A 24096-nucleotide genomic window follows, 5' to 3' on the forward strand; every position below is an offset into this window, starting at 1 on the left:
TTCCTGCAGAGTTACCCCTATCGTTTTTTTTACTGCAGCTAGCAGTGCATTTTTCTCTTGTAGGGCTGGGGTTTGCTGGGGCCCAGAAATGAGCTCTTTGATGCTGCAAAGTACCGGCTTCTCGCTGACCAGCTTGGCTGTCCCGACGAGAGGTGGTGCTCGGAGGGCAAGTGGCGCTCCAAGTCCGGACCTTCTCTCGCCGACTTGTCAACCTGCTGGCGACGGATGGAGCCGGACGATTCCATCCAGCCCATGGAGCAGGGCAGGATGCCTAAAGCAATGAGGAGAGAAGAGCTGGAGGAAGGGGAGCTAGAGGAAGGGGAACTGGAGGAAGGAGAGCTGGAAGAAGAAGCAATCGATGTTTCTGATTATCTACCTATGGCACATCAGGATGCTCGAACCCCAGGCAGAGATGCAAGGTATGCCTGCCCTGGTAGCCACTGATCCAGGACAGTAAAGAGGAGAGATTTTTCTTTGTCGCTGATGTGTACCCCTTCAGCTCCTCACAGTTGAGCTGCAGCTTCCCCCGTTGCTGGTGGGGCCTGTAGATGGGCCAGACACCAACTGCTGCACTGTTCTCTGTGAGAGCAGTAGTGGGACAGCCTGCTCTTGTACCTGGCTGTCATCCCAAGCGAATGCACAGCCATCTTCTCTGGAGTCTTGCCCTTTGGATAGGCTGTGGCCTGCTTATTTTTCTGTGCCTGAAGAGGTTTCCGTTCCCAGAAATTGTGCCTGTGCACTTAAACTTTTTTGACCACCCTGGTTTTGAGGGCAATATTAAATCTGCTCCTTTTCATCACGGTAGTTGCTTGCTTGACTTCGTATTTTATGAGCACAAATCTTTGAATTTTTTTTTTAATAGTCAACAGGAGTAAGATCCGTAAGGACCTGATGGTGGTTTTTAGGGATGAATCCTTTCGATTCAGAGTTATTTATCTATTTATTAAATCTGTTAAAATCTGTTGATGCTGTCTGGTTTGTAGTGCTACTGTCAATGTTTGATTGCTTTTTAGTAGGTGGCTTTACTGGGCTGGTTGATTGTTCCATGACTGACAGATTTTAGTAGCAAGATACAGCTTGACTTTTCAGATGACCAGAATTATCTGTGCCTTTAACTACTCGGCTTCAGACCTCGGTAGCAGACCTGAGGTAGGTCTGTGCACAGAGTGGATAGTTGTCTATCAAACTGTTCTCATCTTCCATCTAGCCGAGGAGGGAGTTCCATTGAAATGACAGACGACAACACTGCCATCCGTGCCCTGACGCAGTTCCCGCTTCCCAAAAATCTCCTGGCCCAAGTGATTCAAATTGCAACCTCTTCCTCCACAGTCAAGGTAAGGTTCTGTTTGACCCCTGCCAGGGATGAAACTCAAAGACTCCAATTGGAATTGCTTTTGATGCTTTTTTTGGGCAGCTGAGAACTGGGGAGAGAAGGGAAGTTAAAACTAGGCCTAGAAAAATCAGCCTGAAGAGCAAGGAAAAGCCTTTGTGGTGAGAATTGAGGAAAAGTCTTAATAGAAGCATGAGGAATGTTGTTACTTGGGGCCAGGGCAATAGAGGGGCTGCTGTCTGAATGAAGGAGAGTATTTTCAAAGGTCGTAGGTTTGCATTTCCCCATATATCTGCAACAAACACAAGTTTGTGTTACTCAGAGCAATGCGTAATTTCTGTGCTGATGGAATCTTTCCACAACTCGATTCCTGCCAGTAGCCGGTGATCCTCCTCCTTGGTATGTGTCACCCACGTCCTTTCCAGACCTCGTGTGCTTAGCAAACAGTAGCTGTGCTCCACCCCATGGGCTCTCAGTGATGTTCTCCACACAGCTGTCTGCTCTCACTTCTGCTTACCCAGTGCCTTGTGAGCTGGGGGAGTGGAGTTCAGTGCAGTAAAACTGTTCTAGTAGGCTGTTAAATAAAAAAAACCCAACAAACCCAAAACCAACAAAAAACCCCAAACAACCAAAAAACAATTTAAGCTCTACTTAGAGATATTGGGGCGTATTTGAAAATGCCTGCCTAGTGTTATAGGCTCTTAACACCTCCCCAGATCTGATGTTGTTTATGTGTCTCTCAGGAATACATGCAGTTCCGTACAGTAGGCACCAAGACCAAGATCTGCAAGCTCACGCTCCGCTGGCCCTGTCCAATGACTTTTGCTGCCAAGGGCCGTCGCAAGGTGGAGGCAGAAAACAAAGCAGCGGCGCTGGCCTGTCAGAAGCTAAAGGTAAGTGCATGTGGCTCCTACATCCCCTGTCTGATGTGTCTAAGCATAGAGGCTCCTTGCATCTGACTGACTGTACATCTAGCGTCTGACCTGTGAAGGCTGCTGTGCTTGTTCTGAGCCCTCAACAAAAAGTGGCATGTAGGGATCACCCTGAAAGGGTTGGCTTGTTCTCTTGGCCACCTTGCTGCTGTCTACTAAGACAGACTATCTACTCATTCATGTAGGTTGACTAATCCAGACACATTGCTGCAACAGTTTTGCTGTAGACTCCAGAGTCATGAAAGTCCAAGAAATGGTGTAGGACTTATTAAATTGGCGAAACACACCAGAACTGTGGCAAGAGAGTTAACAGCCCTTGCAAGAGGGTTTGGTCAGATACAGCTGGGCCACTGTTTCTTTGATGGGTTTGTTTCAGAGCTGTTTGTGAGCGTTGGGTTGGGGGCAGGTAGCAGTTGGCTCCAGTGTGCCTGTTTCACCAGAGTTGAGATGGGATTGTGTCTTGTTTCTCGCTGTGGCAAAAGCAGGAAGTGATGGATTTGGGATAGGGGGTAAGGAGTTAGCCTGTCTGAACACGTAGGACCCGTGTGCTCTCTATACCAGCACTTCCTGTGCAGCAGTCTTGTGTCTGACAGTGTTGTTTGCCTCTTCCTTCACAGAGCCTTGGCTTGGTGGACAAAAACAACAACCCCCTCAGCCATGCTATGTACAACATGACTTCACTCCGGGAGCTCGGCGAGAACCAGAGGAAACCCTGCCACATCAAAGTCCCCGAAGCGACCCTGCGCAAGATTGAGAACTATCTGAATCACGTAAGGCTTGCTCAGCTGTCCGAGAATGACCTTTGGCTGATCCCATTTAACTTCAGGAATTGCACGTGGATTGAAAGCTTTATGTCAAAATGTTGAGGAAATTCATAGCTTGATAGTTTGCCACAAAAAGTCTCTGCTGACCTTTGGGGAAGGGAAGACCCTTTCTGGGCAGTGGGCCTTCTCTGTTGGCATTTGTCTGCATTGTTTGGCTTTTGGGATGTTAGGGAGCGCAGTTCTGGCTTGCTTGCAGCTTCCTTTGTAGGCCTGTGAATGCTGCCCCATGCAGGCACTGGTTCTGTTAAACTCTGGTTGTGCCTTGTGGCTTTACAAGGCTGAGGTGCTGATACTTGCACGTTTCCCTTGGGAGCGTCTCGCAGTATTGTGCATTAGTGGTGGGTGCAGGTCCCAGGGCTTACAGATACCGTCAACGAAGCAGCAGTGAGTGTCCTAGGCACAGCCTTGGCTTTCTAAGACAGCAGCTGCTTCTGAATGACCCGCTGTAAGTGACTGAACTAAGGGCTAGAAAAGTTAGAAAAACAGCAGCATCTCGAAGGAACGTGGCCTGCCTCCCGTGCTTACCCGAACAGGAGCTGTCACACCACGCATGGAAGGGGTGGCTTTGCGACTCTGAGTAAAGCTGAATCCAAAAGTACTGATTTGTAGCTAACTTGGAATCCTGGAAACATCTGGGCCGATGCTTTGATTTGTGTTCTAGACAATTCCTGACCTGTCGTTGCTCCTTTTAGTTCTTCCTGTGGGATGTGGGACTTCTGCTTTTTTCTTCTGCCAAGACAGAATATTTCTGGCTTAGCTGAACACTTATGTTTTGTGCAAGTTACGTGTCTGGGCTTCCTGAGGGAGAGAAGGGGGGGGTGTAACTTGATAGTTTCCAAAAGCTGTCTTTGAGGGGCCGTTGCATCACTTGCGTGCAGTGTAGCCACTGACTCGGAGAGCTTAAGTTACTGGTTTGTGCCTGTCGGTTCAGGCATCGGTGCTAATACCCCTTTTAAAATAGGGGACGCAATGAGGAAAATGCAGGGAGCTGCCCAAGATAATTCTCACTTTAAATCACCTTAATTCAGAATATAAGTGGCTGAGTTACCTAAAATCTGAAGAGATTTGGCAAAGCTTCGTGGCCACTGCAAAGCCAGTCTGGCTGACTCTGTTCCAGGCGCTTGTTTGTTTCTGTCCTCCTAAGGACTGGTACTAATCTTTTTGTCCCTGCCAACTTTCTCTGTCTCTCCCAGTATCCAGTGGACATCAGGGAATCCAGGCCCCGGATTGCCGACGACATGATGAACCTGAGCAAGGAATCTGGTGCGATAAGTGACGCAATCACGGGGAAGACGTACATACCCATGCTGGAAGCGGAGGAAGTGCGCCTTAGCCAGAATCTCCTGGCCCTCTGGAAAAGGAGGGGCTCCTCGTGGCAGGAGAGCCACCCGCTCCCCGTAGATCCTCACAAGGACACCATCCTATCAGCCATTGAGCAGAACCCTGTAGTGGTAATAGCGGGAGACACAGGCTGTGGGAAAACCACGAGGATCCCTCAGCTCCTGCTGGAACACTACATCCTGGAGGGCCGTGGCGCCCGCTGCAACGTGGTGATCACCCAGCCGAGGAGGATCAGCGCCATCTCGGTCGCCCAGCGCGTGGCACAAGAGTTGGGTCCCAACATGAGGAAGAACGTGGGCTACCAGGTGCGACTGGAGAGCAAGCCACCTGCCAGGGGAGGAGCCCTGCTCTTCTGCACCGTGGGCATCCTGCTGCGGAAGCTGCAGGGGAACCCCAGCCTGGAGGGTGTCAGCCACGTCGTGGTCGATGAGGTCCACGAGCGAGACGTCAACACTGATTTCCTGCTCATCCTGCTGAAGGGCATCCAGAAGCTCAACCCCGACCTGCGCCTGGTCCTAATGAGCGCCACGGGAGACAATCAGCGTTTCTCACATTACTTTGGGGATTGCCCTGTGGTCAAGGTGCCGGGCTTCATGTACCCGGTGAAGGAGTACTACCTGGAGGAGATCTTGGCCAAGCTGGGCCGGCACCGACACCGGCACTATGAGATCAAGGTGGGTGTGTGGCGTGGCGGTGAAGCTGTTTCCCTTGGACGAGGCACTGACTTCTGGCATATCGGCAGGGGAGAGTTTAGGCCTGGAACTGGTCCCTCTTTCCTGCAGTGGTTGGACGGTGTTTGCTTAGCTTTAATTCCACATCAACCCTCGTGAGGTAAAGTCAGTTTAGTAGAATCCCAGAGTATTTTGATTAAATTACGGATAAAGGTGACTTCAGATTTGGGTCTCAGTTATTTTTGTCCCTCTTTAATGTGAAGTTTGTTTACATTTTGAGTAAGCTAACAGCTCATTGTACTTGTGTATGTATATACATAGATGCAGACTTGAATGTTTGCATACTCTGTGCAAGCCTGGTCCAAGACTAGGAAGATGATGGCTTACAGCAGTCTGTTACCTAAATGCTCACCGTCCTGCGTGACTGAATTCCTTGATTGCTGCTTTTTGCAGCTAGTCTTACCCTTCCTCTGGAAAATGCCCTCCAGATGTGTGCTCTTTGCTGTGGATAATCTTATTTCAGTTGTGGGTCATGGAGTCACAGAATTGTTGAGGTTGGCTGGGACCTCTAGACATTTTGGAGTCCAGCCTGCTGGACTAGAAGCTGTCAACCCCTTTCTCCAGCCTGGAGAGGTCCCTCCCTATGGCTGAGCAACCATCTGGTGCATCAGCCACTTCTCAGTTTTGTAGCACCAGGAAACTTGCTGAGGGTGTCCCATTGCCTTCAGGGCAATCTTGCTGTTTGTGTTTCGGCTGGCGCTTTTACCTGCGGTTTTTAAGCTGACCTGATGGGTATGTTCCACGTTACTGAGAGATACAAAAGCTGCTGCTCTGTGCCTGGTGAATTTGAGGTCCCAGGTGCACCTGGCACGGTTTTGTCCCCAAAAATTCCATGTTTATTTCTGTTACTTGTTAGATGCTGTTCAGTAGAGGTACACAAACCTCAGTTAGCTTCCAAGTCTGGAGAATGGGAAAAGGACTGTATATTCTCCCTGCACAGCAGAGGGAACTGGCAGCGGTTGTGACCAGAGCAGGTGCCAGATGGAGCCAAAACCAGGCTCCTAAGGTTCTTGGCTCCTAGTCCTGGGCAGGCCGTCCAAGTACAGGCATTTGCTCTTCCCAGAAGATGCTCTAGGAGGCTGCGTGCCTTTCTGCTGTCTGCTAGCGTGTGTTGTCCTGTTTTATTCAGCAATCGGATGATGAATGTGTCCTTGATCTTGATCTGATCACTGACCTCGTACTCCAGATTGATGCCCACGGAGAACCAGGTAGGTTCTGCCTCACCCCCTTGCTCTTTCCTTTTGCTGGGAGGGGGGAAAAAGTGAACCCTGCAGAGCGCAGTCCCTTTGCAGAGACAACGTGATGCTGGGCTGACTTCTGCAAGGCCACCTTGAACTCCTAATGAACTGAGTGGTCTCGAGCACTCATGAGCTAATTCTGAGTCTTTGGCTAAGACAATATCTGAGTCCGCAGCGTCTCAGTGCCCTGAGATACAGCTGTTTCTGGGGTGAGGGGCGAGACTTGTCTGTGCTCCAGCACTCGCAGCCTTGTGCTGCACAATTTAGTTATTTATCTGTATTGGAGACCCACCCCTGTTAAATATCTTTGCCTGGGAGGCGATGTTTTTGTGAAGAAGGCAGGACTCTTGGATGATTTTTTTTAAGAGTTTCAAAGCTAGCAGAAGGTATTCACTCTCAAACTACAGATAGCCTGGTTTTTTTCTGGCTTTAAAACCCTGCCCTAACAAGCTCACAGAAGCAGATACAGCATAGCAGGTAGGAAGTCTAGACGAGTGTTCTCTTGGGTGTGACTCCCTGTAACGGCTGTATCTGTCAGTTGTTCACAATAAGTACGATGGGGGTTTCCTTAGAAATCAGCTGGCAGGGGCATCGCAGACCAGGGCCCTGCTTTTCTTTGGGTTCCTTGGGCTAAAGGTTGCTGTGGACTTGGGGCAATAACGGACGTCCCTTCTGTGCAGCAGAAGCAGTTTCTATGTCTCCAGCTGGGGAAAAGCGCTTGGATTTCTAGGTCACTTGTTCCTAACTCTTGCTCTATTTCAGGTGGGATCTTGTGCTTCCTCCCTGGCTGGCAGGAAATCAAAGGAGTGCAGCAGCGCCTGCTCGAGATGCTGGGATCTCAGAACAGCCGGTACCTCGTCTTACCAGGTGAGATGGCAGCGCCAGACCTTTTCTGGCCAGGATTCAGGGGAACGGGTAGCCCAGCTGACTTAATGAGCCCCTTCAGCTCTTGCACTCTGATACAGAGCAAGCTTGTACGCTCTGATGTACGTACCTGTGGTGTAATTGTGCATGGCAAGCACAAATAACTCCTCCTAGCAGAGGCCATCCAAACCTGTATGCAATCAAAGGAACTGGCTTTCTGTTTGCCTCCAGCAATTTAGAATTAGGCCAGGAGGAAACTGCTAAATTCTGCATTGCTGTAGCTGCATGCTGAGCCTACACAGGAAAGATCTTCCAGCCTTGTTTTGTGGGACAGAGATGTACTCGGTGGCTCAGCTTTGATCGGTGAATTTAACGTTCTCTATCCCAAGAGGAAAACTTATAACAAAAGCCAGTATTACTCTGCAAGGCTGTAAGATTTTTGGGGTTGGTTTGTTTGGGGGTTTTTTGTTGTTTTTTTTAACGGTCCTCCCTATTGAGTGTCAAATAAGGCCAGACAGGAGTACAATTTCGAGCGGCTCAGTTGCTAACAAATGCAGGTGTTCTTTTGTGAAAACTGCGTGTTCTTGAGCTCCCCTGCTGTTCTGTGTGGTTGCTGGGAATTTCTTGGCATCACTGGTTATAATAGGGTAAATATGTGATCTAGAAGAGTTACAGGCCCTTGCTGATAACAATTTTTGCCTCGTGGGCCTTTTGAAAAGGGAGGGCTGCAGAACTGGACTGTGGGAGGGAGTGGGCCTTCTGCCGGGGGCCCAGGGATATTCTAGTAGTGCCATTAGCCTCTCTGGGACGGGAGGTGACCAGAGCTCCTGCGGCTGTTGAGCTGTAGGTCGAAGCAGCTGAAATGAGGCCTTCCCTAATGATGGTTGGAAGATTTCTCCTGCGCTCTGGCTGGCAGGAAACTGCTGACAATGAAACATTTACAAGCGGTGTCCCCGTTCCTGGAAGCGGGAGGTGATGGTACAATCTGGCTGAGACTCTCTGCCCACCCTGGCCTTGTACTGTGAAGCAGCTCAGCAGGACAGGGCCGACTCTGGTGTTATTTCCTAGTGCACTCCAACATCCCCATGATGGACCAGCAAAACATCTTCCAGAGGCCTCCACCTGGTGTCAGGAAGATCGTCCTGGCCACCAACATCGCCGAGACCTCCATCACCATCAATGACATTGTCCACGTGGTGGACAGTGGCACACACAAGGAGGAACGCTATGATCTAAAGACCAAGGTACTGATGCTTTCTTGCCTTTAAGTGCATTTGGGACATACTGGAGCTAAGGGGTGTTTTCAGAGCCAACATCTGAGGTGTCGTTAATGGGGTGATAGAGCTGCTTCCCGTTTGGCCACTGGCGCAGTGTCCCTGTTTGGGGACAGTGTTTGACTCCTCAGTCAGAGTGTTTGCCTTTACAAAGCTCCCTGCCGGGCTCCCCATCGACTTCTGCTGAACAGGCAAAAGTCTGGTGTCTTCAAAGACATTTAAGGCAAATCCTGCTCCCTTCCCATCTCTCCTTTAATGCCTCTAACATCTGTAACACTTCCATTTGCTTTCTTCCCTTTATTCTGTGATTTCCTCGTAAACCTCCTGCTAGCCAAAGCAGGGCAGCTCTGACCTGTGAGGTGCTGCTCTTGTTGGAAGCCATCTTGAGCCTGATGCTGTAGCTTGTTAGTCAGTTTTAAGAGAGGGAGTGCCCAACCCTTTTCTATTTGCCCAGTTCTAACCCAATTCATCTTTGATGCAGCCCTCTGTGCGAGCAGGCAGCAGGGCTGGTGGGGGGGGAGGTGAGGGCCGTGGTCCGCTGGCAGCCCCCGTGGCCTGGAGCCAGGGCGGGTGGCCAGCAGATGGCATCAGGATCTCATCTGTGCACTGAGCAGCTCGGGCCTTTGCCCTCCTGCCTGTCAGAGACCAGCACTGCAGGACGCGGGAGAGGGGGGAAAGGCTTTCCCTACCCTTTAGCGGGGTGCTCGATCAGTTGTGAGGAGCCTTGGGGGTCTGCGGACTGGATGGAAGGCTGCGTTCGAACGGGGCAGAGAGCTGCGAGAGTGTTGATGCCTAATCCTCCTTCTCCTAGGTGTCCTGCCTGGAAACGGTGTGGGTGTCCAAGTCAAACGTGGTGCAGAGGCGAGGGCGTGCTGGCCGCTGTCAGTCGGGATTTGCCTATCACCTCTTCCCTCGCAGCCGCCTGGACAAGATGCCAACTTACCAGGTTCCAGAGATCCTACGCACCCCGCTAGAGAACCTGGTGGTTCAGGCCAAGATCCACATGCCAGAGAAAACGGTGAGTGCCGTACATGCCATTAGTCTGGAGAAGAGGAGGCTGAGGGGAGACCTCATGGCCCTCTACAACTCCCTGAAAGGAGGGTGCAGAGAGGGGGGAGGAGTCTCTTGAGCCAAGGAACCAGCACCAGGACCAGAGGGAATGGCCTCAAGCTGCGCCAGGGCAGGGTCAGACTGGCTCTTAGGAAGGATTTCTTTGCAGAAGGGGTTGTTGGGCGTTGGAATGGGCTGCCCAGGGCAGGGGGGGAGTCCCCATCCCTGGAGGGGTTGAAGAGTCGGGTTGACCCAGCGCTGAGGGATCTGGTGGAGTTGGGAACGGTCAGGGGGAGGTTCATGGTTGGACTGAAGGATCTTCAAGGTCTTCAACCAAGATGATTCTGGGATTCTATACCTGTGAGACTGCAGCTGGCTGAACCAGCAGGATGTGGCCTGCCTGGTGCCAGCTCCAGAGACCTGATTTGACCGCAAACATGAGTAGGGAAAACCCAAGATGCTGATGACTTTAGTTCTTGCTTTCCTAAATGCAGTGCTGTCTAGGGAAGTTAAGACCAGGGAATGTATAGATTACTTAGATTACAGAGTATGTCTAAAAGATTCTGCAAGAATGGAGAGGGCTGAGCAAACATCCCTGTAGGCAAAAAAAAAAAAAAAAAAAAAAATCCCTGCAGGCAAACAAAGAGGGAACTGTGGTGCAGTCTGGGGCCCTGGGGCAGGGCAGTGGACTCCCGAGGGCTCTCCCACACTCCTGGATGGGAAACATGCCCTTTTTTTCCTCTTCCCTTCCCCTCGCTGTGTTGCAGGCAGTTGAATTTCTCTCCAAGGCTCTGGACAGCCCTGACATCAAAGCTGTGGATGAAGCGGTGATCTTACTGCAGGAGATTGGTGAGCTAATGCGGTGTCCTGACACGGGTGTGATGGAGACATGTTTGCTCTCTCAACATGGGAGGTGGGAGTTGGCAGAGGATCCTGTGGGACAGACTGGGCAGGATTGTCCCTAGGTAGGGGTGGCAGCTGATAGGGACTTCCCAAACCACACGCATTGTGGTGCTGTTTTATTTCCCACGCTGCTTTGCTCAAGAAGTGGGGAGAACTTCCCAAGGTTTGGGGGGGGGGAAAGAGGGGGGGGATGACAGAGAAAGAAGGAAGGTTGTGATCTGGAGTTCATAGCTGCGGTCTTTGGCCTCAGGTCAGTTAGACCTAGGAGATTCTGGGTGCTCGTTGCGGGCACCGATGCCGTGTGCCTCTTCTGGGGGATGCACCAAATCTTCCGAGCCCGGTAGGCTGGTTCTCCTGGCAGCTCCCCGAAGCCACCGGCCACTGCTTTGCCCCCCTGTGGAGCTGATGGTTGTGCCCTCGCGGGCGGCTCTCTTGCAGGAGTGCTGGACCAGCGAGAAGCCCTCACCACTTTGGGCAAACGCCTTGCCCAGATCTCCACAGATCCTCGGCTGGCAAAGGCCATTGTCTTGGCATCCATCTACCGCTGCCTCCACCCTCTGCTCGTCATCGTTTCCTGCCTCACCCGCGACCCCTTCAGCAGCAGCCTGCAAAACCGTGCGGAGGTGGACAAGGTGAGGAGCCCGTCCTAGGGGAAGGTAGAAATCGCGTTAGGGAAGGGGCTGACGCGTGTGTCTCTCTCCAGGCCAAGGCTGTTCTGAGCCGGGAGAGCGGGAGCGATCACCTCGCCTTCGTCAGAGCTGTGGCAGGCTGGGAGGAGGTGCTGAGGCGCAGAGACAGTCGTGCCAGGGATAACTACCTGCAGGACTATTACCTGTACGGGCCCAGCCTTCGCTTCATCAATGGTGAGTCCCAGAGGCCGGCTTCTCCCCTCTGCCCCCTGAAAAGGCTGCAGCACTGGTGAAGAACAGGGTGCAGAAATGGGGTAGACTGGTGACTGCTGGGGCAGGTGCAGGCTCTGGCTTCGGCACTCCTGAGTGCGGGTGTAGCCCTGGGCGCCGGTGAGGCCGCGGGCAGCACAGGAGGCCTGTCCTAGTGCTGAGGCTGAGCCTCCAAGGCCCTGGTGCTGCCCTGCTGAGGGTATTTCGTTCAGTGGGGCGAAGGAGAAGGTGAATCTCAATCCCTGGGGCTGTCTCCTCCCTGTAGGCCTTGTCAAGCAGTTCTCCGAGAACCTCTACGAAGCCTTCCTGGTGTCGTCCCCGTCTGACTGTACCATGCCCTCCTCCGTCTGTAACCAGTACAGTGAAGAGGAAGAACTCGTCAAGGGCGTCCTCATGGCTGGGCTCTACCCCAACCTCATCCAGGTGCTGGCTCCGTGCTTGGCCATCGCTCCCGGGCCTGTGGGTTGCACAGGGAAGTGTCACGGTGCTGGAGACACTCGGGAGCGCGTGTCCTGAGCAGGCTGCCTGCTCCGGTGCTGTCCCTGCATCCCTCCTCAGGAGGAGGGGCCCCCCACCTGCGTGGCTTCTTGTAGCTTGGTCTGGGAGCCGTCAAGGTGGCATCTCCCTCCTCCCGTTTGCTGCCCGTTGTGTGGTGTTGGGCAACTACCAGCTCTGGTCACCCCCGCCCGTGTGCGGGGGGAAGTGGAGGAACACGCTTGCCCCTAGACACGCGTAGGGGAGGGGGTTGTTGCTGCTTGTGCCCCTCTTTGAGATGCTCCTCTCCTTTCAGGTGAGACAAGGCAAAGTGACCCGTCAAGGGAAGTTCAAACCCAACAGCTACGCGTATCGGACAAAGGCTGGCACCGTTCTGCTCCACAAGTCGACGATCAACAGGTGGGTGATCCCTGTCTGCCACCGCCGCGGGGCGGGGACCCCGCACCCTGCGCTTCGTGGCACCCGCGGGCTGTGCCCAGAACCCCGCTGCCGCCACCGGCGCGTTGGGGGTGTCTCTGCCGGCGGTTGACGAAGCTGTTGCCCTGCGCAGGGAGGCGTCCAAGCTGTACAGCCGCTGGCTGACGTACTTCATGGCCGTGAAGTCCAACGGCGGGGTGTTCGTGCGCGACTCCTCCCAGGTGCACCCGCTGGCCGTGCTGCTCATGACCGACACCGACATCCACGTGCGAGGTGAGTGCCGCGGGGCCCACGCCTCTCCTGCTTTCCGAGGCTCTTCCTTGGCGCCGGCCACAGAGGTGACAGTTGGCGAGCTGTTCTCAGCCACGGCTCTCCGGGGAGATGGGGAAACCGAGTCCCGGGCAGGCTGAGCGAGGAGGCTTGTGCCTGGAGGCTCATCCTTGGGGAGCGAGGAGCTGGGCTGGGTTTCAGCCAGGGCTGGTGTGCGGGGAGGAGTGAGCCCTTCTCCCCGTGGACGTGCTGCTTTTGCCCGTGGGTTGTGCTCAGCTCCCGTGGGAAACACGGGGAGGCTCCCGGTGCGGTGGGTGCTGCCTGGTTTTTGTAGGAACTCTGGTTCTGTTCTGTCCCTGGCCTCTGGGCTCAAACGAGTGTGGGGAGGCCCCGCGCCGCCCCCGGTAACGATGGCGGAGAGGGCCGCGCGGCCTGGGCCGGGCCCAGCGCTGTTCCCGCTTCTCACCTCCTCTCTTCCTCCCGCCAAGACGACGGCTGGCGAGCGACGGTCTCCCTGACAGACAGCGATCTCCTGGTGCTGGAGGGAGACTCCTACACCATCCGCCTCCTGCGCGACTTCCGCGTGTCGCTCTCCAAGATGGTGGAGACGTGCCTGTGCTACGAGATGGCGGCCATCCCTGGGGACCTGCACCACCAGCACAGCCAGCTGCTCGACATCCTGGTGGATCTGCTCAAAGGCCCTCCCGGCAGCTTTGGCGCTTAGGCGGAGCTGGAGGATTGTGTGGGGACTTGTAATTTGTATAAAGATGTTCACAAATGTTTATTTAAATAAAAGTTCTATTTATCCCTTGTGAAGTCATCTCTCTCCATCCTAGAAGATTAATGTTGTCTGAATCTCCTGCTGTCGGCTCCGTGCATGGCCACCGCGGAGGAAGACCCAGCGCAGAACAGACTGGAAGTGCCGACGGACCCCGCGGCCAGCTCGGCGGACGCCCACCCTCTCCGCTCCTCGCGCAGCGTCGGTGCCCCCAGCCGCACGGCCGGGCCGCGGGGCCTCCTCTGCCCGCCCCCACAGGGTGCCGGAGCTACTCCCGGCTCGAGAGGAGGACAGACGGACGTCTTGGCTTGCTCCGGGGGCCGAGCACAGCGCCAGCAGCTCCGGCGCAGGGTGGCGATCCTCGTCCCGCGCCCCGAGGACGGCGGAGGGGAGGACGCCCCGAGGGCGCCGCGGCCGGACCTGACGTTCCCCGCGGGATCTCCGAGCCGCCCCACAGCGCCGGCGGCGTTACGAGTGTGAGACGTGACTTGTCGTTCCTAATCTGCCTGTACTTTTTGTCCTCTTGCGTTGTTATTTTTTTTTTTTTTTAATTTCTTGTTCTCCCTACGTGAAGGAGGCCGGATCCCTGTAACTTGTGCAACGCAGGACGTGATTGTAGATGCCAGTCCGCCTGTGAGCGCTCTCCTGCGGGAAGCCAGGAGCAGAGGCACAAAATTCTTTGTTTTCTATGAACAGGGACCATGTTTCTGTGGAAGGAGGATTGTGACAGGCGCAGCATTAAACAAGAAACCTGGAGTTTAATCCCAGCTTTGCCTTGGATTCCCTGTCAAATGAAGACAGTGACCTACCTCACAGGGCTGTTGTGAGGCTTCGTTCTTGTTTGTAACGCATGCGAGCCCTCGGGCGGGAGGAGCAGGTACCCCCCGCGCGGTTTTGGGGTGGGGGGGGCACTGGAGGGGCAGGGGGGGGGGCGGCTGCTGTTTTCCCCAGCAGCTGAGCAAAAGGCGGGCGCAGGGCCTGGGATCATTTGTTTTTATTCACCGTTTCTTACGCTCTTTGTATATGAAATCGAGGCGAGGTTTGGGGCGGGAGGGGGCAGACAGCCCTCGGCGTGAGCGCGGGTGCGAGGCCACCGGCTTCCTGCCCCGGCAGCCTCCGCCCCGCGCGCGGGGGCCACCCTTTGCTTCTCCTGCTTGTTCTCTACTAAGATTTAATTTACTCGTCGTGGGCTTTAATTAACGGAGCTGTTCCCTCCGCCATCCGAGCTGATGGCCTGCAGCCGGGGGGGGGTGGGAGCTCCCCCCGGCCCCAGCAGCTGGGGGGGAAAAGCACAAAGGCAGGGGGCTGGGGGGCTCGGGGCCGGCTCCGGGAGCCAGGGCTGAGGCCTTTTGGGGCTCCCCCAGATCGGGGTGGGGACGAGGCGGCGCGGGGCGGAGTCCTGCGGCCTGTGTTCACGCAAAACTTTTCATCTTCATTTCACTTGCTTGAGGTTGTCACTATTATTTGACCAGTGTTTGTTTCTTTTGGCCTGTATAATGGGCAGTATGGTTTTCCCTTCCAGGAGCTTTAAAAAAAAAAAAAAAAAAAAGACAAAAAAAAAAAAAAAGACTAAGCTATTGTCTAAATGGTTCAGAACTAGTGTGATATTGGGATACTTCAGTGGCTGTTATGTGATACTGGATCTTTTTACAACATAGATTAAAGACAATAAAAAGGGATAGAGTAGTAACTGCCTCTGTCCTCTTCATTCTTTTTTCTTTTTTTGTTTTTTTCCCCCCCAAAAGTTTAAAGCTGTTTCTTTTCTGGCTCCTTTTCCTGGGCTGGGGAGGAGCTGTGGTGCCAGGGAGGGGAGAAGGGGGGGGCTCTGAGTGCTGGGGGGGGGGATGTCACAGGCACCCCCAGACTTAGAGCAGCCATTGGCCAGTGGCCTCGGGCCCAAGCCCTGGGCCCAGCTGTGTGGGATTCACTTGCCCGAGCGCTCTTCCTGCCCGAGCCAGGGGAGAAAACCTTGTTTCTGTGAAGAACAGGCACGGGGGCACCTGCTGCCAAGCTCTGGTGGCCCCTCAGGGCCCCCACTAGCCACAGCCTTGGAGCTGGGCTTGGCCGCTGTGTGAAGAGGAGGAAAAAACCCCGCCAGCTCTGCCTGCTGGCCACCCTGGGCTGGTGGTGGCCGTGGGGAGGTAGCCACGGGTGCCTGGTGTGAGCCCAGGCTGGAGGAGCAAAGCCAAGGCCAGGGGGATTTTCCCTGTGGTTGGAGGTACCAGACACAACAACATTTGCCCCCCGCCCGGCCTTCCCACCCCCCACAAACTGACGCCCACGCTGAGAGGAACATCTAGAAGCTTTATTTCAACCCTTTACAATAGTCAGAATCACAACATCAAGTCAGGAAATGTTGCTAAGGAGACGACAGGCTCACAGCCCCTCGCGGGAGGGGAGACAGAAGCGAACAGGGACGAACTGACTCCAGGGCAGGAGGGGGCTCTGCCCTGGCCCCCACTGCCCCCCACAGCTGCTGCCTCAGGCCTTACACCCATGCGATAACCTCCCCCCCCGCCCCGCCATCACCCCCCCCCACTACGGTACCGTGGTGTCCCCCCCTCCACGCTGGCTGTGCCCCTCCCGGTGCACCCAGCGCCACCGAGGAGACGGGGCCAGCCCAGAAGACTCCTATGACACCAAATAATAATCCTACGCCACATTTAGCGAACATGTCACACGCTGCTCCCTCCTCCCCCCAGCCCGGTGTCGTCCCCGCCTGGCCGATGGGGAAACCGAGGCACAGAGGTTACGGGACTTCCCGCCACTGCAGCACCGGGATCAGCGCCCCCAGCCCTCGGCTCCAGCTGCCCTGGCCTCTCGGTCCAACCCCCCCCTCCCGCTGCAGTTGTCCCCCCCGCCCCGGCTCTGTCACTACTCCTTGTACCTACGTCACGGGATGATCACAGTGGGTGTGACAGGGGAGTCTCGTGGCCGAGCTCTGACTCCGGACACCAGCCGGTGGCCAGCGAGACTCCTGTGAGGGGAAGGGCCAGCGCTTACTCTAGCTGGATCGCAGGTGGGGAGGGGACGGGGAAGACGGAGCTCGCTGCCTGCTGCTGCCTCCTCCAGCACTTTTCCACCCCACAGGCTGCCTCGGGGCCAGGTGACTCTTCTCCCAACCCTGGAGGGCTGGTGGCCTCCAGCCACTCGGCCCTTTTGCCAGGGCAGCGCTGAACGTGACCAGCTCAGGAGGGGCTCGGCCCTTGCACCCACGGGGAGGCCACAGCAGTCCCCTTGTCACCCCAAAGATCTCACCGGCATCAACCTCCTGCCGCCTTCCAAGAAAACTAGAAATTCTGCCTAAACAACACAAACACACGGGGGTCCTAGAGCCCCCCGCTCGCACACCGACGCTACGCGGGGACAACAGCGAGGGTCAGCATAGAAAACTACATTCAGTTTGTGGTCAGGACACCGGCCCGAGGGGAGGCGAGCGCTGGGGGCAGCTGCAAAGCTGCCGGCAGCTCCTGGCCTCCCCCTCCTGCAGCCTCAAGCCCACAAACCTGGTTACTTGAACGTGCTTGAAAGGTATAAAAAGCCCCAAAGGAACTGTATATGCCACTGATAATGCAGGGAGACAGCGGGCTCCAGCAGCCGGGCTGCAGCGGAGTGGCCGTGGGGCAGGAGCTGCCCCCCCCTGCAGCCCTTCCCGCCCCACCGCAGCCCGCGCCGCTTGCTCCTTGCTGCCCCCAAGCAACCGCTCAACCCCAACCACGAGCTTTAGGAAAGATCTTTGCTGAGCATCTTGCCCAAGGCAGGAGTGGAAGCTGCACCAAGTGCTGCCCACACACCCCTGCGCCCCATCCCGCCAGGCCCAGGCCATCTCCCAGCTCCCCGAAGCCCCCGGGGCTGCTCTGGCCACCCCAGCCCTCCCCTCCACCCCACACTGCCACCCCGAGAGCAGAGTCACGCCGAGCGCAGGAGGCACCTCGGGACAGGAACATGTACATTCAAGTCGCATCTAATTCAGACCACAATTCATTGGGTTTTTTTGTTGGTTTCCCCCCCCCCCCCCCCTCAAGAGAATTTGCTACCTCTAGCCCTAGATCAAGCCAATAGCCAACACAGCTCCTTCCCCTGCTCTGCCCAGCTGGGCTGCTGCTCACCCAGCCAGCAGCTTCTCCCCGGTCTTCATTTAAGGTCTCAGCATTAACCAGCTCGTTCCCATCTCTCCAGATAAGAACCTACAGTCATTTTCACCACACGTGGATCTTTTCCCAGGCTAGCAATATGCACAGCCATTGCCTTGAAATAAAATTAAAAAAAAATAAAATCCTTATTAAAACCAAAGCTGTCCTAGAAAAACCACACCGAACTAGTGTCTCTGGATTTAGTTTATCAGCTAAACACAGGCACAACAAGTGTTAGAGAAAGTGGCACAGAAGCACAGGGCGGTCGGTCGGGGTTGAGCGGAAGCGCGGGGGAGTCTGGGGAGGTTTGTGCATGTTCAGACAGGCCTGTCCTGCAGCCAGGAAAGCCTCATCCAGGACTGCCCAGCTGTCAATACATCAGATAAATCAATGCAGGGGGAGAAGGAGGTGTTACTGCCCCTTTGCAGGGTGTTTGTTAGGGGTTTGCTCGCTTTTTTTTTTTTCCTTTTTTTTTTTTTTGTGATCTCAGAAGATAAAGTGCAACGTTGCCACTTGCCTTCCTCCTGCGGCGCCTGAACCAAGAACGCGGCCGCCTCCCCACGCCCGGGGCCTCTCACCCCTGGGCAGAGCGGCGAGAGGAACGCGACATTTCAGCTTCCACCTCCTCTTTGGTTCACCACGACCACCGCCGGCCTTCACCGTCCCCCGCCTCGAGCGCCAGCACCAACGTCCCCACTCCTCTGCCCCGGAGGTCGGCTCCAGCCCGCTCCTGCCTGTCCTCCCGCCGCTGCCTGCACAGCCCTGCCTGCCCCAGCCCGCAGCACATCCGATATTATTGCCTGGGGAAGCGCAGCCCCTGCCTTCTCCTGCCAAGGGGAACCTGCTCTCCTCTCCTCCAAACTTCCCCTCAATTCAAGTGTTGGAAAAAAACCAAACAAACCAAAGAAACCAAACAAACCAAAACAAAAAAAACAACCCAAGACTGACAAGACCAAGCTGGTGTTTAGAATTTAGCAGTAAGAGAAAGAAGGAAGCATCAGCGAAGGGGCAGTGATATATACCGGGGGGCAGCATGCGGGTGAACGGGGTGTCGGAGGCAGCACCATCCCGGGCCGCGGGCCCGGCCGGAGGGTTTCAAGCATCACGCCCCAGCTCTGCTCTCCCGAAAAAGGAGGTTTCGGAGCCGTGGCCCAGCTCCAGCCTTTCTCTGGGCAGAGCTGGCGGGTTAGTGCGGGCTAGTCGAGGTCCCAGGCCACACAGCACGACACGAGGGCAAGGAGCCACCGGCTCGGCCGTGCTCCCGGGTCTGGGATTAGAGGGATGTGGCACAGAGGGGAGGGGAGAGGTGGGGAGGGGGAGGAAGAAGAGGAGGAGAAGGAGGAGGAGGAGGAAGGGAAGCACTGGGAGTTTTCTGGGGTATATATAACCGCCCCTTTCAGGTGCAAATCTGCATTGCTTATTTAAATTTGTATTCAGAGGAAAAAGCACTTATGAAACTAGCAGACGACTTTGATGCAAACTAGTACATTTTAATGCCATTTTATTAGAAATCATGCAAACTTTTATATAAAAAATACAAGTGCAATAAGAATCTTTGTGTGTAAATACAGATTCCGGGTTATCGTGTCATTGTCGGCTTCCCAAAGAAATATTCCCACAAGCACGAGAAGCTGCAGGCTTCCCTCTGTCCCTCCTTGAAGAGCCCCCCCATAGCACACGCCTGGTTCAGTTCACTTTGATCCCAGTGTTTTGTTATTCCGCTTTTTTTTTTTTCCTGTTTTTGCTTTAAATTAGTTTGACGACCCAAGAACACTTTTTTTTTTTTTTTAATTTATTTACATTTCATTACTTTAGTGTCATTTGCAACATGAAACGAGGAGCTCACACCTCAACGAGTAGGTAAATCTCCTTCCTAGTCAGAGCTGCAACTCCCTGGCGATTCGGAACCTGCCCCCCCTGCCCCAGCCAAGGGCTCTGCCTCCCCCCAGCCCCTCCACAGCCCTCCTGCTGCCCCCACCAGCCCTGCTCAGCCTGACGCTACGGTCACCCATCCATCAGCCTCCGTTAAAACAACACGCACGCACAGCACAGACCTGCTTTTGCCTCAGAACTCACGGCCTGCGTTCACCTGCAACTCCACCGCCAAAGCAGCCTCCTGCCTTTCCTCCAGACCTCGGGCCCTGGCCGGAAAAATATAAAGCCCAGGGCTTTGGCTGTGCAAGTTAATAAATAAACCGTCTTTGCCTTGCTAATGCGCAGAAGGAATCCTCCAGGGCTGGCGGTTTGGCCCTGCAGGAGGTTTTACAACACGTCTGGTTGCAGTCAACACAGGCTTCATCTGACCTGTTACAGCAAATTTTCCTTTAACACATTCTTGTGCCTTTCATTTCAGACATGGCTTAATCCCGTGAATTTGCTCCATCATTTTAAAATATTTAAAAAGAAAACCCAAACAAAACAACAACAAAAAAAAAGTTACAATTGCTGGATATGTCAATAAGAAGCCAGCACTGCAGCAGCGGTTAATGTCTCTACTCTCCTACGGTTAGGAAAAGGAGGAAAGAGAAAAGGAAACTTAGCATGGGTTTGTAGCACGATAAATCATCAACACATCGTCACAAAGAATAAAAGGTTAAAGTCAACAGTTAAAACAGCCTAACGTGTGTGTATAATATATATCATCATCAAACAGGATCAGCAGAAACTGAAGCGGCGAGGAGGAAAAGGTGGGTTTTTAAAAAAAAAAAAAAAAAAAGGACAGAGAAAGATAGATCACAGCTTATCCCTATTAACTCTGGCCTGGCTTCAGCCACCAGCAGCGCGGGCGTGCTCCTGCCCAGCCCCCCAGGCTGGGCGTGCAGCTCCCCGCCCCGCGGCACTGACGCCCGCCCTGGTCTCCCCCGAAAGCAGAAGGGATGAGGCGCGGAGAGGGAAGGGAGCCCCTTCCAGCCAAGACGGGCCCACCGGAGCTCGGCGCGCTCGGGCAGGGCGCTTGGAGGAGCCGAAAGGGACGCTAAGCCCTGCCTAAACGCCGTCCCCGTCCCATCTAAAGCCAGACGCCGGGTTAAGAGAGCCAAGCTGCGTTACTCTGGGGAGCAGGCGGGAGAGGGGGCTTGGGGGGGTGTGGGGGGGTCACAAGCCTTGCTGGGGAAGCGCTGCAAGGGGAGCTGGCTGTTGCAGCGGTGACAAGGAGGCGGCTGAGCCCAGGCTCTCGCTGACGGATGTGCTACGCCAGGGGGAAGTGCTGCTGGAAAGGTTGGGGGGTTTGGAGACGACGATTTCCGCTCCGTGGTCTGTTCGAGCCTTGGCCTTCTCACGGAACGTCAGCTTGTGAGATTCAATCTGCAGCGACACAAGGGCAGGTGAGAAGGGGAAGGGCAGGAGGAGGAAAGAGGAGGAGAGAGGGGACAGGAGGGGAATGGAAGACGATACCATAATGTCATCATTAGATGCCTGGAAAATAAAAGGCAATTTTCTGAATTAAACAAAGGCAAGAAACACCCTACAGACATCGATACAAACAGTTTTCAGACTACAGCGGTGTGACCAGTGCCCAGGGGCGGCTGCTCTGCCCTGCTGCCGTGCTCTCCCCACCCCACCCGGCAGAGTGCGTAGAGAGAAGGCGCAGGCACTTACTTGTTTCTTGTATCTGAGTCTCGAAGCTCTGAATTTCCCTTTGGTCACCACCGCTCAGGGCAGTGGGCACTGCTGGCCCTACGCCATTCTCCCGCATCTCACTGCCTGCCTGGGCCGCTGTCACCTCTCCGTTCTGAGGGGCTGGCGGGAGCTGCCCTGGCTCCGCGCTCCCCTCAGCCTACAATGAGACAACGGGGTGGGGAGGACGACAGGGACGAGTCAATAGAAGATGGGGGTGAGGGGTTGGGGGTGAAGTGCGGGTTCCCGGAGCCCCCTCCGCCCTCCCCAGCTGCCGAGACACACACAGGGACGAGGGGGGTGTTTGGAAGCGGCAAGCAGCCCCTCCGCTCCCCGGGAAGCCGCCGTCCTGACCAGCTTTCCAGCTTCTCACGGTGCTGCTTCGGGCCCCGCACTGCTCCCTGCCAGCTCGTCCGAGCGCGGGGGCCATGTCCCTGACCGCGGGGGCCGGAGCTCAGCACCCAAACCAGGGCCTGCAGCACCCCGGTGAGGGAGGACAGCCGAGGCAAAGGCAGCCCAAGGCACGCTGACAGGACTAAAGCAGAGCGCTGCGGGGTCACAAGCAAGCACGGGGTTTGGGTACGTCGCAGAGAAGCAGCCTCTGTTATCTGGGGACACGTTTCTATACCAGAGCCACACGATCACAGCGGATCCCAAAAGGGGAAGGCCACGTTTGCACAAAGCACCTCATCTTCTTCACTTGGTGCTGGACTGCGAACTGGGAGCGTGGTCTTTAGAGAAGACCCCATCCTGGTCTCTCCTACCTCAGCCTGGTGATCCTACCTGGAGTCACCAACCTCTACGAGCCTGGGAGAAGAGCCAAGTCTTCCTGCTGTTAGAGGAGAGACTAATACGCTGGTGGGAGCCTGCTGAGAGTAACGCAGGGCGGCTTGGAAAGACATTTGGACACCACCAACGCTGCAGGGCCTGCTGCAGGCACACTGAGCCCCCGTTTGCCAGGCTGAAGTTTACATAAAGGTCTGGAGATCGGCCTGATGTGTCCCCAGCAAATATTCTGGCAGTCGCCCCTTGCCTTGTTTTAATGGGGATGATGAAGCACAAACTAAATACACTTGTGAATTCTGCTGCATGATCTGCTCTTTAGCACAGGGATTATTTCTTTCAGATTCACACGGCATTTAACACAAAAGCTCAAGTTGGCTGAACTCTAAAACCTTCCACAGCACAAAAGTGTTCAAACAAAACAACGCTGGGACAACCGAGGGACCTCGGTGTTAAGGTTTCTTCTCCTCCCTCTGTCTGTCCTGCTGGGGGCAAAGACTAAGTCAGATTTTAGCAGTTCTGATGCCAGAGCACAGGAGTGTTTTCTCTGCTTCCAGAGCTACCAGCCAATTCAGAATTTCACATAAAAGCCCCAGCATTAGTGACTACCTAAACATAACCCCCAGCACTGTGCTCTCTCATCCTTACGTGGCTCGATGGGTCAAGCCCACACATCCATCACGAGGGGGTAATTTCCCTCCCCTAAGTGTGGATGTAGCAAGACCTGCATCGAGGCTGGGGCATTTTCTGTTCTCCCGGGGAGAAGGGCTCAATCACAGCAGTGAGAGCGCAACAATCTTTTCTTATCGTCACGCAAAGGGCCTCTGGGCTGGGCTGCAGTACAGGTTACGGGCTGAAAAGTGCTCCTGAGGGCCGCAAGGTGCCATCTCCCTGCACACACAGAGCTTTGATCTCACCAACTCTACCGGGGATGGATAAAACAAACAAAAAAAAATAATGCCCAGCAGGAAGCCATTCAGGCAGGCGGTTCACAGTGCTCTCCTCTTCAACTCATACTTATTCCTGGGGTTCACAACTGAGGCCACAGAAATACGCAGACAGCTACAAAAGGCTGGGGGTGGAGAAGCTGTGCTACATCAACAGCAGGACAAGGAGAACCACCAAATCGAAACCTTACCCCAATGTGCCAGAGCTTGCTGCACCCACCTTCACGGTTCCTCCTGCTGGCAAGTGTCCCACGTTGTCCAGAGAACCCACTTTGGCTTGGGCCTTCTCCTTGAAGTTCAGCTTCTGGTTCTCGATTTTGACATCTCCTCCCCCTAGAACAAGATCATGTAGGAGTGAGTTTAGACTGGACATGAGGAAGTATTTCTTTGCAGAAGGGGTTGTTGGGCGTTGGAATGGGCTGCCCAGGGCAGGGGGGGAGTCCCCATCCCTGGAGGGGTTGAAGAGTCGGGTTGACCCAGCGCTGAGGGATCTGGTGGAGTTGGGAATGGTCAGGGTGAGGTTCATGTTGGGCTGGAGGAGCTTCAAGGGCTTTTCCAACCGAGGTGATTCTGTGATTCTATTAATGCTTCCAGAACAGTCCCACCTGAGACGTGTCCCCTTCCCAGCCCCCACCAAAGAACCACTGGGGACCCCCAAGGTACTTCGCAGGAGGGACAGGACCAAATCACACATTGGGTGTCTCAGTCTCTCTCCAGTTAAGGTTCAGTTGACAAACTGGCAAGATCAAAGTTGGTGATTTCCACCAGTGCAGGCCAAACAACACTGCAAGAACATGGACAGACAGGCTGAAGATCTCCTCACACCACCTGTCTCACTAGATCTCCTCGTGAATCTGTCCCTCCCCCCCGAGCCGAGGCGTGAAACGCCGCTTCCACCCGATCCCACTGGTGTATTTCCAGTGGCTGATACCAGCTGCCCACTCCCATCTGTGTCCCTTGCCAAGGCCTCTGCCAGCTCAGCCCATCTGCCTAGTTTGTGCCGGCACATGTTCTGCTTATCTGTTCCCACTCCTACTCCATCCCTGACAGTTGTTACAGCTCCCTCCCTGACACACAGACCCACATGCCGCAGGCGTGCAGGCAGGGAGAAGCCAAGCACGGGGACTGGATGGACACCAGGTTCAGGAGAACCTGAAGAACAGAATCACAGAATCATCTGGGTTGGAAAAGCCCTTGAGGCTCCTCCAGCCCAACCATGAACCTCACCCTGACCATTCCCAACTCCACCAGATCCCTCAGCGCTGGGTCAAC

General features: G+C 54.8%; 2 protein-coding genes across 19 annotated transcripts in view; one reads left to right on the plus strand and one right to left on the minus strand.

The window, feature by feature from the left end:
- The window catches only part of DHX30 (DExH-box helicase 30), a 40459-nt gene extending 25423 nt beyond the window's left edge, over window positions 1-15036 (plus strand). For all 4 annotated transcript variants that reach the window (XM_074874289.1, XM_074874380.1, XM_074874106.1 and 1 more), the window contains 16 exons: window positions 64-419; window positions 1208-1334; window positions 2074-2223; window positions 2880-3032; window positions 4280-5101; window positions 6288-6366; window positions 7159-7263; window positions 8329-8504; window positions 9346-9552; window positions 10352-10433; window positions 10926-11119; window positions 11191-11350; window positions 11652-11809; window positions 12177-12280; window positions 12432-12571; window positions 13057-15036. In XM_074874289.1, the coding sequence (XP_074730390.1) occupies window positions 64-419; window positions 1208-1334; window positions 2074-2223; window positions 2880-3032; window positions 4280-5101; window positions 6288-6366; window positions 7159-7263; window positions 8329-8504; window positions 9346-9552; window positions 10352-10433; window positions 10926-11119; window positions 11191-11350; window positions 11652-11809; window positions 12177-12280; window positions 12432-12571; window positions 13057-13292 (3249 nt within the window). In that variant the 3' untranslated portion in view covers window positions 13293-15036. The remainder of the gene's footprint in view (window positions 1-63; window positions 420-1207; window positions 1335-2073; window positions 2224-2879; window positions 3033-4279; window positions 5102-6287; window positions 6367-7158; window positions 7264-8328; window positions 8505-9345; window positions 9553-10351; window positions 10434-10925; window positions 11120-11190; window positions 11351-11651; window positions 11810-12176; window positions 12281-12431; window positions 12572-13056) is intronic.
- Window positions 15037-18963: 3927 nt separating this feature from the next.
- The window catches only part of MAP4 (microtubule associated protein 4), a 165284-nt gene continuing 160151 nt past the window's right edge, over window positions 18964-24096 (minus strand). For 12 of the 15 annotated variants that reach the window (XM_074875240.1, XM_074874877.1, XM_074874789.1 and 9 more), the window contains 2 exons: window positions 23045-23157; window positions 18964-20782 (listed from right to left, as the gene is read on the minus strand). In XM_074875240.1, coding sequence (XP_074731341.1) covers window positions 20573-20782; window positions 23045-23157 — 323 coding nt within the window. In that variant the 3' untranslated portion in view covers window positions 18964-20572. Of the gene's footprint in view, window positions 20783-20872; window positions 20894-21076; window positions 21255-23044; window positions 23158-24096 lie in introns of all 15 variants that reach the window. The other 3 variants (XM_074875509.1, XM_074874964.1, XM_074875056.1) reach the window with 2 other exon arrangements.

The sequence above is a fragment of the Strix uralensis genome, chromosome 1 (genome assembly GCF_047716275.1).
Source record: "Strix uralensis isolate ZFMK-TIS-50842 chromosome 1, bStrUra1, whole genome shotgun sequence".
NCBI classification, from domain to species: Eukaryota; Metazoa; Chordata; class Aves; order Strigiformes; family Strigidae; genus Strix; species Strix uralensis.